We start from the raw sequence: 12,770 nt of genomic DNA, 5'->3' as shown, positions 1-12,770 counted from the left end.
AGGCGGATTTGATGGAGAGATAAGGAATTGTCATGCAGTGAAGCTCCTGACACTCCCCCACCACAATCAGCTTTCTCTACAACTTATAACACTGTTATGTGGTAACCGATAGACAACCAAAAACAATGTTTTAGCAGTTAGGATACTCTCAGAGCAACGTAATTTGCTATGTTGTTGATCGTTGCTTGTAATTCCCCAACTCCTCAATGCGTTCCAACAGGTTGGAATCATTCAGTCTGACAAGAGGAAGCTATGGGACACAAGTGGGTTCCCTTCATTTAGTTAAACAAGCCGTAGAAGTATCTAATAAAAGCATAAGCAGTATTGTAGCAGTACAATACAGATCAGGAGCTGGAGCCTCTGCGTCAGCTGGACCAGCTGGACCAGCAGATCATCCGCTCACTGCCAGTGATGACCAATACCAGTTTGACAAAACTTGTCAAACTCGATGTGTATTGTTATCTGCATATGGGAACTAATGTAATCTGTTTTAATATAATATTTAATATTTCTTCATATTCTGCCTTGGAAGAACCATCGTTGGAGATATCCTAACTGTTCAGATGATTTCAATATCACTGTAAATGGAATAGAAATTATTCACAATAATGAAATAACTGAGAATCAAGCAAATAGATTAATTAAATCTAAGCCTTTGTAAATGACCTTCTGCATGTCCACCTCCTGGGTAGCTCATCTGATCTGGGTGCAGCTGAGCTGAGCTCAAAGCAAGCCTGTGTAATGCTTGAGGATGTGTGGAGAGATGAATAGAGCTCTCTCCAGAAGCACTCTTTGGACCAAAGCCTGCTCCAGGCCAGACGGGATGGACTTGAACACCAGAGACACGTTTGAATTTGCACAGGTAATGCAGTTTGTCTGTCATTCCACATTGTGCTGTGTATAATCAATGATATGTCACTTGCTATAGGCTACGTAGTTTTTCTCTAAATTGCATTTTTTTTTATTTTACAACAATGAATAGGTCGAAACTTTATTAAATGCATTACTCGTAAAACAGTCCTAAAAACAAAAAAGAAAAATCGCTCCATGGAGTCCTTTCTTGTGGCAGGATGCGTCGTTGTTTTGAATTCTTGTTTCCTGTTAACCCATAGTTCAGCAGTTGTCATAGCAACGGTTTGTTGGCTTGTTGGCTTCTGCTCGCTGCATCACATGCAACATGAAACTCAAACGGTTTCTTATAAGATATTATCCACCAGGTAATTCATATATTTTTTTAAATAATACTATTATTGTGATTTGTGAAAATTTGTCCCGGTTGACTACAATATTAACGAAACTGTGGTTGCTAATTGTAAAACTAACTGCGGTTGCTAATTGTAAAGCTAATTGTAAACAATTAAGAATTCACGAGTAACATGCTAGCTAGCTAGGCGTCTGACCACATTCATTTCTCATTTGTCGCCTGTAAAAAGCACATTGAGCTTCCCATTCTGTGTGAAAGTTGCTATGCTAAAAAAATAACAAAAGACATAAAAATGTACTTAAGTGGTTGTTGTCAGATTAATTTGCTGCAGACTCAGAAACCGCCATAAAAATTCCATAGAACAAATAGTTAGTTGGTTATGCTTTTCTTTTGCAAGGTATCATCCTAGAGTATGAAAAAGGGGGACAGTTGAGAACCAAGTCCATCGATTTACTGGATTTGTCTCCAGAGTGAGTGCATAATCTTATATTAATTGTCCTAGCAATACATCACACATAGGCTACATCGTTTTTTGTGTATCATCGTTAGCTGGCAATGGATTTGATCACTGCAATAATTCCTTGTAGTTCTGATCCAGATGAGTTGGTGGCGGAGATCAGGCAAACTGAACCTCTTGTCACAGAGACCCGTGTGGAGCAGGTCAAACTGCTGATCCTCAGACTCAAGCAGAAGATGTCCCAGAGGGAACATCAGAACGTCTATCTCTTCAAGGTAACTGGAAACAGACCCTGTGTTTATACATCTGGACACCCAGTCTTCCTGCCATCCATGAGTAAATAAGTCATCTTTGTATACAAAGGAACCTTTTGAGATTACATTTGAAGTTGGAAATTGTTGACCCATATTTGCTACCCAAGATGTTGGTCACCCTGTCCTGATTGCATTGTAATACCTAGTTCCCTTATACACTCTTTACTGAACCACTTTAATGAACACTAACAAAAGGATCAAACTGTGCAACCATGTTCTTAATGTATTTTCCCAGTTATACCCCCACATTAAACAATGTATTTGATCGGTATTGATGTTATAGCAAATCAGAGGAAATAGTTTGTTAGAAATACCCTTTTCTTTTTCAGAGTAATATATTTAAATTGTGTAAATATTATATTATTATATATTATCCATCAGTATCTTCAGTGTGGTACCTATCAAACAACTTTTGACACTCAAACATTTACCAAGATTGGAGGTTGAATGCTAACCTATAATAAAATGACTAGTCTAATGTTAATGCTTCAAAGCCCCACTAGAGAGCAGCAGCTGGTAAAAAACAGCCTTACCATGACATCAAAGTCAGAATAATTATGCATGAGTATGAGTATGACACAGATTATAGATGGGCATTGAATTAATGCAATTAGCTAAGTATGTTGCCTCAGAGAGTTCATATTTTTGTAATCTTCTCCTCTGTTCTTTTCTGCAGGCCCTTCAGGCACATATATTGCCACTGACAAATGTTGCCTTCAATAAATCAGGTTCGAGGTGAGTTTATCTATAACACCCGGTGGAGTACTCTGGGTTTCAGAAAACCCCAGGCAGTTTATATAGTTGTTGGGTGCTCCAAGATAAACAGTGCTTTCTCCCCCCCTGTCTCTCTATCTCTTACTCTTTCTTTCTCTCCTTCCCCTCTCTCTTTCTCTCACTTCCCTCCCTCTCTCCCCCCCCATGCCTCTCTCTCTCCCCTTCCTTCTCTCACTTGCTCTATGTGTCTCTCTGCCACTGCAGTTTCATAACTGGGAGCTATGACAGGACATGCAGAATATGGGACACCGCGTCGGGTGCCGAGCTGCACACACTGGAGGGACACAGGAATGTTGTCTATGCTATTGCATTCAACAATCCCTATGGGTAAAGCAACAGTGGTGTACATTCCCATAGAGGCCATCTAGGTTCTAAATCACGATGGAACCAAGATGGCCACTGGGTGAATAAGGCCCATGGACCAGCACATATGGTGTACTGGGAGGTTATTGAAAACCACATTCTAGTCTAAGTTAATCACAACATCTCTTCTCTTTCCTCTCCAGGGACAAGGTGGCCACCGGCTCCTTTGATAAGACCTGCAAACTGTGGAGCTCAGAAACTGGGAATTGTTTGCATACCTTTCGTGGACACATGGCTGAGATAGTATGTGGGACCTTTTGGTGATTAGTTGATTGGTTGAATGATTAATCCTCCCCAATGGTACCTGCTAAAATCCAACTGGGATCATTTCATAACTACCACTATAGTCTTATTCACATACAGTAGGAAAATACAGAGGGGTGGGTTTGTAATAAGTGAGGCTCGTCCTGGCCAGCCCGAGTGTTGGGTTAGCAGACCCAGAAACTACTAAGCCCTGACAGTGTTGTTGTTGTGTTGGTGTAGGTGTGTCTGGCGTTCAGCCCCCAGGGTACGCTTGTGGCCACGGGCAGCATGGACACCACCGCCAGGCTGTGGGACGTGGAGGGTGGCGAGGAGGTGGCGACTCTGACAGTGAGCTTCCGTTGTTCCTGTCTTGATGCTCACGCAGTGTGCCCGACACGGTGGCTGACGGCATACTTAAGACTGAAGACAGCACTCCCTCTTTCTCTCTCTGTCTTTCTCGCTATCTAGCTCTATGTCTCTCTGCCACTGCAGATCCATATACAGCACCTGATGTATTGAAGAGAGTGTTTATTTCTCTTGTGGTCCAAAATATCTGATAAAATGTGACCTGAAACATTTTTACACATTTTTACACATTTTCTTTGTTTATTTGGTTAGCAGTGACCAGCAGTCAAGTTGTTTGAACAGCCAGATCACAATATTAGGGAAGCACTGCACATGCAGAGTGGGGGGGGGTTGAAGACATGGTGACTTGGCCCTCTATCCTTAATCCTTTTGTCAACTTTGTAATTCCATTAGAAATGACGCACTGTCCTCACATCCAGCTCTGAATAAGTTCAGAGTCATTTATTCATTCACTGGAATGACTATAATAACCGTTTACAGAGTGCTGTTCATGCAAGTGGATGAGCAGCACCTCCTGCATCTCTCTCTCTCTCTCTCTCTCTCTCTCTCTCTCTCTCTCTCTCTCTCTCTCTCTCTCTCTCTCTCTCTCTCTCTCTCTCTCTCTCTCTCTCTCTCTCTCCATATCCCCTCACCATGGGATGGGGACTACAGCAGTAATGTATTAATAGGGTAATGTTCACCTACTCCAGGGAACTAAAGGACTCTCTATTTTCTCGATGGTGGTGCACCCTGTGATACACTATGGGACTGGAGCTATGTTGCACTAAGACCTTGTTTCCCTGAAATTCTGCCTCTAATTGCCACTGTTCTTTGGGCTAAATATTTGTTATTTTATTATAATAAAATAGAAAAATAAAATGATGTTATTTAATGTTCATAAATATTGTTGATAAAATAACAATGGACTGATCAATATATCACAATGAATAGATAACCAACCCATTGTAACGTTGGTCAAATGTTTTTGAATTGTATTTCTAATGCTTTTTTGGTTCTTGTCCTTTGTGTTGTTGATCCAGGGTCACACGGCAGAGGTTATCACTGTGTCCTTCAACACCGTGGGTGACCTGCTCCTCACCGGCTCCTTCGACCACACTGTCTCCCTATGGGAGGTGGCCTCAGGCAGGTCAGATTTCTCACACCACTCCCAGTGTGTGTGTGTGTGTGTGTGTGTGTGTGTGTGTGTGTGTGTGTGTGTGTGTGTGTGTGTGTGTGTGTGTGTGTGTGTGTGTGTGTGTGTGTGTGTGTGTGTGTGTGTGTGCGTCTGTGTGTGTGAGATGCAGGCATTGGGGAAAGGCATTTGTCTGACCATGGGGGAATGTCCTTGATTGATTTACCATACATGAATCTATTCATGTCTATTTTATTATTACCACGCATATGGTGAGTGTCACAATCTGTATTACAGAAACACAACGGTGTGTGTTTGTGTGTGTGTGTGTGTGTGTGTGTGTGCGTGTGCGTGCTTTCAGACGTGTCCACACACTGATGGGCCACAGCGGTGAGATCACCAATGTTCAGCTGAACTGGGACTGCTCTCTCATCCTCTCTGGCTCCATGGATAAAACCACCAAGGTGAGCATGGCGCCTGATGCTGGGGGCTAACATGATGCTGAACTGATGCTGGGGGCTAACATCATGGGATAGATTGATCTATGAAATACCAAACAAAAAAACTAATCTTCTCCCTGGTCCATGTTTATATTTGTTTTGTATTTTAGCATTTTACCAAATATTCTTCTCATTCAGAACACATGGGGCATTATGGTAAAGACTGGTATAGACGGTAGTCGCTCTGGGTTTCAGTGCTCAGTTGAATGCAACCTTGCATCCAGCGGCTTCACGAGCAATGTCGCAGTCCTTCACACGTCTCACATCTCACACTCCATTTCTCCCCAGCTCTAAGCTCCACATTTAAACACAGGAAATGAAATCCCCAAATCTTAAGTTCCTTAATTATGCCGAGAGATGAGTCACGCTCACGAATGAAAAAATTATTCACGCCGCTGCGTTCCTCTCGAGGGTACGTACCAAATGATGCTACTCAAGGCAGTTAACGGCTGTGTGTGTGTGTGTGTGTGTGTGTGTGTGTGTGTGTGTGTGTGTGTGTGTGTGTGTGTGTGTGTGTGTGTGTGTGTGTGTGTGTGTGTGTGTGTGTGTGTGTGTGTGTGTGTGTGGTGCTTATCGTTTCCCCCAAATGGTGTGCGCTCCAAAGTGCTCGTCTCCGTGGGTTGTGCCTGCCTATTGCCTATGCACTGTGAAAGTGAACTCAAGTCCCTCGTGTTTTTGGATGCAATGTTCAGTGTGACTAAGACATTCAGTACTTAGTACACTCAGTACAGTGAAAATCATACAACAATACCATGGTCACCTACCTCGCAAGAAAACACAAATAGCAGGAATTATTCATCTGTTGTTGTGCATTTCATACGTACATACATACATACATACATATAGGTATGTATGTATGTCAATTATGGCACTCCTGATCCCCACTCTGTGTTCCTCCTCATGATTTCTTCTTTTCTGATTAAGGGAGTTTTTTCTTGCCCTCTTGGGGGCTTGGGTCAGGGGGGTGTCATAAATAGTTGGACTCTTAAGCCCTCTGAGACTATAATGGTGATAAAGGGCTATGCAAATACAATTTAAATTTAATTGAATTAAATTTAATTGTATTGAATTTCCATGGTCCCTAGCTGTGGTCTGTAGAGGATGGAAAGTGTGTGACCACTCTGACCGGACACACTGAAGAGGTGCTGGACGTGTGTTTCGACCTCACCGGGCAGCTCATTGCTACTGCCTCAGCCGACGGTAATGTTTACAAACCAATTATTCAGTTTCTATCTATTTTAGAATAGCAATTAAGTCTCTTGTGTATCATACTGAACAGCTTTTCTGATTTTATTGTTCAGATTTGTTTTAAAATATGGAGGGGGGGGGGGATCAAGACTAACCAACCATGAACCACAGTGAAATGAGATTAACCCTATTAAACAATAAACCACCTGGCCTGTGTACTCTCTCCTGCACAGGCACGGCGCGGGTTTACAATGCAGCCACATATGAGTGCCTGGTGATGTTGGAGGGCCACCAGGGAGAGATCTCTAAGGTGAGTCACTGGGCCCAGAATGGCAGCTCTGTCACGGCTGTGAATAGATCTTTTATGACATAGATTAGGTAGAGTGGCAGTTGGCGCATCACGGATTCCTATTTCTTGTGTCTGAAAATAGGCCTGTTGTTGTTGCACGTATCGCTGTTCATATTCAGGCAGGGGAAAAATGCATCGGATTACCTGCTGGTTCAATAGTGGCCAACACTGGGCTGGATAGGAGACAGAGGGGCAGTAGCAGGATGAGAACGTGTGTCCGGCTGTATGCTGTGGATGAGCAATGATGCGTGTATGTTTAAATGGGCTTGGCTTAGGGGAGGAGGTGGGGCCCTAAGTCAGGTACAGCCCTGTCAGTTGCAGTTAATAGAACCCAATTTCCACCGTAAGAGATGCATCCAATTGTCACCGAAGGGTAATGCATGGTAACATGCTACATCGCCTGGATGGTGGTCCTTCCGCTGAGGGCGGCGCTCTCGTATCTTGACATTGAAATGCAAAGATGTGCTCTTTTCAACCTATTTCCTGATCATTCCAGGTGTAAGGGCAGAATCTTTTTTTTTTAAATTAGTCCAGTAATAAGTGAGAACACTCCAGCCATAATACGTAAAAACGGGCTGCTTTGTAATCCTTTGGGGCAATAAAGCCCTGTCAAATGTATTTCCCCTAAAAGTTTCTGATAGTTATAATAGTTGTGTCTTAACAACATTTTGGAAAGGATCCCTACAGACAAATAAAAAATATGCCTTTATCTTTTGCTTGATCCGGTCTGTTTGTGCATTGTGTCTAACCAAGTCTCTTTCAAGAACTATTCTTGTTCTGAAATCTCGTTGTTGGAAATTGCGTTATTGTTGGAAATTTCTGTCTTTGTTCTTACAATTTCATCTCTCCTTCACCCAATTATTTTAAATAACACTAAGCTCTGCTTTGTGTTGTACAATAAAACAAACTCTACTCTCTCCAGCTCACACACATCCGTTCGACTTTCTTATTCTACAACAGCGAGACTACAACATAATAAACAGACCAGATCAAGCGAAAGGCAAGAAATAAAGTAGTATACCTCTGTAGGGATCCTTTCTAATAATGTGAGAATATAATCTGTGGCAAAAAAAACAAGCACTTTCAGAGGACATACATTGACCGATTGGCTGAAGCATAAATGGTCCATTAGGTACAAAAAATCATTGAAAAACAGGGTATTTTTAAAATCCTGTGGTCCTCCTCTTAATGTGGCCAGGCAGCCGCAGTGCTAGGCGCTCAGCAGGCGAGTGAAGCCCCCCCCCCCAGGGAGGGGTCCGATGACTGCATTGCCCAGGCGGTTAGTCGTTTGACCTACTGACAGGTGTGTTTAAAGGTCAGGACTACTTCAGGATCGGCTGTAACATGTGGCTCCCCTGGAGCGTAGCCCCAAGGCGCACTCGGGAGTCCTCTCAGGATGGGAACACGCATGTAGCGGGCGTTGTTGCACTATGTTACACCTTTAGACGAATGACCTCATATTCACCCGCTCTTCCCCGGAGCGTCTTTGAATACAGAGCAGGGGTAATGTTCCACTGGAGCTGCTCCAGGTCATTCATCACGGACCCCGAAGAGCTGGCCTATTGCGTGGTACATGGGAGGCTGTACATGGGAGGCTAACCCATGGGTACATGGTTGCTGTGGAGGGATAGCGGGTTTGGCTACTGCTGAAGGGTTCCGGGTTTGTTCATGTCCACAGCCTAGCCTTTAGGCAGCCTTACAGCAAGATGACTGTTCCTTAATGACATGTGCCGGTAATCCTTTGTCCAAACGTCCGAGCAATCCTTCACTTTGAGCTACACTAAGATTTATATATATTTGTAAGCATACAGTATATATATACGTATATATATATAATAAATATAAATATATATGGCTGAATGCATACACCAGTACATTGGTGTTTGAAGGTAGGAGGCGGGAGTGCAGTGCCGAGGAGAAGAAAAGTGTTTTTACCTGCATCCCCCCCCCCCCTAATGAACAGGTCTGCTTGGAGGATTATGACACTAATAATCTCTCCCTAACAGGACAACGCTCTTCATCTCCACTATCACCATGCCTGTCAGTCGTTCCACTCATCGTTACTCCTCCTATTTCCTCTTTGTCTCTGATCTTTTCATGCTCTCTGCATGTTACAATTTCTCGATTCCATCGTTTCCCTTTCCCTCCTTTTAACCCCCTCCGCCCGGCCTGTTTTCCCTGTCATGTTCAGTGGATTGATTTACAACGCCTCGACAACAGAAATACCCCTTTGAAAAGTGTGCAAATACTGTTATGGATGAAAAGTATTACCTTTTTAACAGCATTAACTAAATCTCTTTCCGTCGTTTGTGCGTTCCTTTCCTTTCCGCCTTGGCTCTCTCTTCCCCTTACCGCTGTTATATTAAGTTTTTCTTAATTCTGTCGCTACACCCATCCAAGCTCTCCTACTCACACCTTTTATCTTTTATCCCCCGTTTACTCAGATGATATTGGGTCCTTCCCGAGGCATATTCCATCTCCTGTCCGCGTAATAAAAACACACTTCTCTTTTATGGTGTTCCCTGAGCTGGCATCATTTAATCATGACTTCCTTCATCCAAGCATGTGCTTTAAAAGGCCATCTGAGGCCCTCATGTATCCAGGCTCTGTCCCCTACGACGTCATGCCTTCTTATTTATTTGACTCTGCCAGCGAACAGCACCCTCACCCGGGTAGAAGGCCCCTATGATGTGGTGACCGTTTAAACAGTCGGCTGTAATGTAATAATCGTGTCGACAAGGTCACTGCTTTTTTTGTTTGCTTCTCTTTATCACTTTCATTTTATTTCTTCTTTCTTTTTTTTACACACACTTCCAGACACATCTATTTTATACCTCTCTCCTCCACACTCAATCAGCCTCACACACACACACACACACACACACACACACACACACACACACACACACACACACACACACACACACACACACACACACACACACACACACACACCTCCGGTCTGTCCTTACGTCCTCTCTCCTCACTCACTCTGTGTGTCCCTGCTGCCAGATCAGCTTCAGCCCACAGGGCAGCCGAGTGCTGACTGCCAGCTCTGATAAAACGGCCCGTCTGTGGGACGTGGCGTCGGGACTCTGCCTGCAGGTCCTGGAGGGCCACGCTGACGAGATCTTCTCCTGCGCATTCAACTACGAGGGCGACACCATCATTACAGGTACACACACACACACACACACACACACACACACACACACACACACACACACACACACACACACACACACACAAACCGTAACACAGGTAGACACACACATACAGGCGCACACGCGCTGAGCGAACACGCTGACAACCACGCACTGTCAAAATTGTAGCCTTGAGCCGAAAATAAAGCGCTCTGCTCATACCTGTCAGCAGCACTTAATGACAAATTTTTAAATAAAGAACCATGCTCCACCGTGCTTCCTCTCTCCCAACCGCCAATCCCCCCACCCCACCGCACCCCACCCCACCTCCCCCTGTGCAACTGTCGTTGCTCCTCTGCAGGAAGTAAGGACAACTCCTGTCGGATCTGGCGCTGAGCAGCGCAGTGACTCTCCGGGGCCCCTGGAGACATCGGGTGGGCCATCGGGCGGAGGACCAACCAGCAGGTTTTTTTTGTTATTTTTTTCACTTAAAGAACCCAGAGTGCAGAGCATTTATCCTGTGTGCCCAAGTCTCAGTGGGTCGATAATCGTCTGGATGATGAGCCCCTTATCCCCATGATCCCAGAGCCATTGATCCAGAAGGGGATTTTTTTTTTTTTTACAATGGTCCCCTGGTCTCCGCGGGAAGGAAACAGAGTGAGTGTGTGGATTTTTCTATCACCCAAAGAAGAACACACATTGTTAACCACCACACCAAATGGAAGGAGGAAGAGAACAACTTGTTTTATATGGAAATATGTTGTACGTTTACATGTGTCATGATTCCCGACATGATTTGTTGGTAGAGCCTGAGCTGGAATAAAACAAGTCTCCAATGTTGTCCAGGTAGAAAATCAGAGCTGATGAACTCATAAGGACAGTGGAGGCCATCCATACTGTGTTGCTGTGTTTCTAGGATTACTGTTAGATAGATCTTTTATGACAAAGATTAGGTAGAGTGGCAGTTGGCGGATCACGGATTCCTATTTCTTGTATCTGAAAATAGGCCCCTTGTATCTGAAAATAGGCACGTATCGCTTTTCATATTCAGGCAGGGGAAAAATGCATCGGATTACCTGCTGGTTCAATAGTGGCCAACACTGGGCGGGAGAGGAGACACGGGCAGCAGCAGGCTGAGAATGTGTGTCCGGCTGTGCTGTTGATGAGCAATCATGCGTGTACGTTTAAATGGGCTTGGCTTAGGGGAGGAGGTGGGGCCCAGGTACAGCCCTGTCATGTTGTCCAGGTAGAAAATCAGAGCTGATGAACTCATAAGGACAGTGGAGGCCATCCATGCTGTGTTGCTGTGTTTCTAGGATTACTGTTATTCTTTTGATGAGAAATCGGTGTAATCGCAAAAATGTAATCCCAACGAGAGTTCCTTACGCAGTCACATCGACGTAGGTAACAAGGTTGAAAATTATAACAAGGTGTGGTGTTGTCTGGGGTCGGTTGGCATTATAAACCTACATATCTATGGATTGTGAATTATCCATTGTTAGAAATTAAGCAGTATTTGTTCTACATAATAATACAATACTAATAAAAAGCAGGATGACAGCTGATGTCCATTCTCTCTGTCGTGTCTAGTTATGCTCGGTCAGTCTGTGCCGAAGCATCTCTTTTAGTTTTATGAAGAAGCACGTTTTATTTCACCGTCTCTGTCTTTCTTAGAAAAAGGCTTTTCAAGCAAAGGGTGCCAAAGATGTTCATTTGTTTTCGAAGAAGAGCGTTTGTATGTTGAGAATGTCATGACTACGACAACAATGTCTTTCACATCACATAGATTTATTGATGTCAAAAGATAAATACATTCAAATTTACAGTGACAGTTGACAGTTGAGTTGTGTGTGCGCTTTCCCCCCGCTATCGATGATAAAACACCAGACTACTACATTTAGAGAAAGATACAGACTATATTCACAAATAAATCCAACGTTGCAAACCCTACCCTCAAATAAATCCAACGTTGCAAACCCTACCCTCCATGTCTCTGTGACAGTAAAAACCGATGAGAGTCAAGCCCACTACCTCAAGGTGCGTATTTCAGAATCTACAGAAGGCCTATGTACAACTATCCAAAATAAACCACTCTGCGGTCACAAGAACATAAACACATGATTTACTCAGGACGGAATCTCAAGGTCACAACAGAAAGGTATTGTCCATAAACATAAACAATAGCTATATGGACGTATTCTTGACTTCTAGCAGATGTGAAGCTACTGCCTCTTTTTTAATAGACATTTCTACTTTAGAAAGGAATGTGCTTTAAAACTCAATGAAGATGTTACGACGATACAATATATGAATAACAAAATAAATGGTATTCAGAATTATATGATGTACAAAATAATGGCCTTGGGAATATGTCAGATACAAAGCTGTTTTAAAAGGGTAAATCCTTCCCACTGAGATGGTCCAAGCCTATTGACTTTCACTATGTTTGTTGTGTGTGTGTGTGTCTCTGTAGACCATGAGGTGAATGCAATGAAAACATGCTTATCTTTAAAGGGAAACTTGTCTAAGAGGTGTCGACACAACATCCACAGACGGGATTAAGGTTAGAGGGCGGTAATGGGACGTTAATTCCTCAGGGTACCCTGAACGGGAAAACGGGTTGTGCTTAGTAGTCTAAAGCAGGAGAAGCTTGCGGCTCCGCTGGTCTGGCGATAAGATGGAGGACGCGGCGAGGGACACGGTGGGCGTGGTTAGAGCGATAATCAAATATAGTCCAGTCTGTGTGTTGTCGCGAGAG

At 43.7% G+C, this 12,770-nt stretch overlaps 1 protein-coding gene across 1 annotated transcript; it reads left to right on the top strand.

Moving 5' to 3' along the window:
* Positions 1–1,177: 1,177 nt before the first annotated feature.
* On the top strand, positions 1,178–10,408 carry daw1 (dynein assembly factor with WDR repeat domains 1; the record flags this gene model as incomplete). The annotated part of the gene is made up of 13 exons (XM_084466845.1): positions 1,178–1,217; positions 1,602–1,674; positions 1,792–1,936; positions 2,652–2,710; positions 2,954–3,076; positions 3,256–3,355; positions 3,596–3,703; positions 4,741–4,847; positions 5,194–5,296; positions 6,418–6,532; positions 6,754–6,830; positions 9,882–10,044; positions 10,374–10,408. 13 exons carry the CDS (start codon positions 1,178–1,180, stop codon positions 10,406–10,408), a joined length of 1,248 nt encoding a protein of 415 aa, XP_084322971.1.
* Between the last annotated feature and the right edge of the window lie 2,362 nt (positions 10,409–12,770).

This window comes from Micromesistius poutassou (genome assembly GCF_964030765.1).
Source record: "Micromesistius poutassou genome assembly, chromosome: 4".
NCBI classification, from domain to species: Eukaryota; Metazoa; Chordata; class Actinopteri; order Gadiformes; family Gadidae; genus Micromesistius; species Micromesistius poutassou.
Note: the sequence above shows the minus strand (reverse complement) of the source record. Positions and strands in the feature narration are given on the sequence as shown.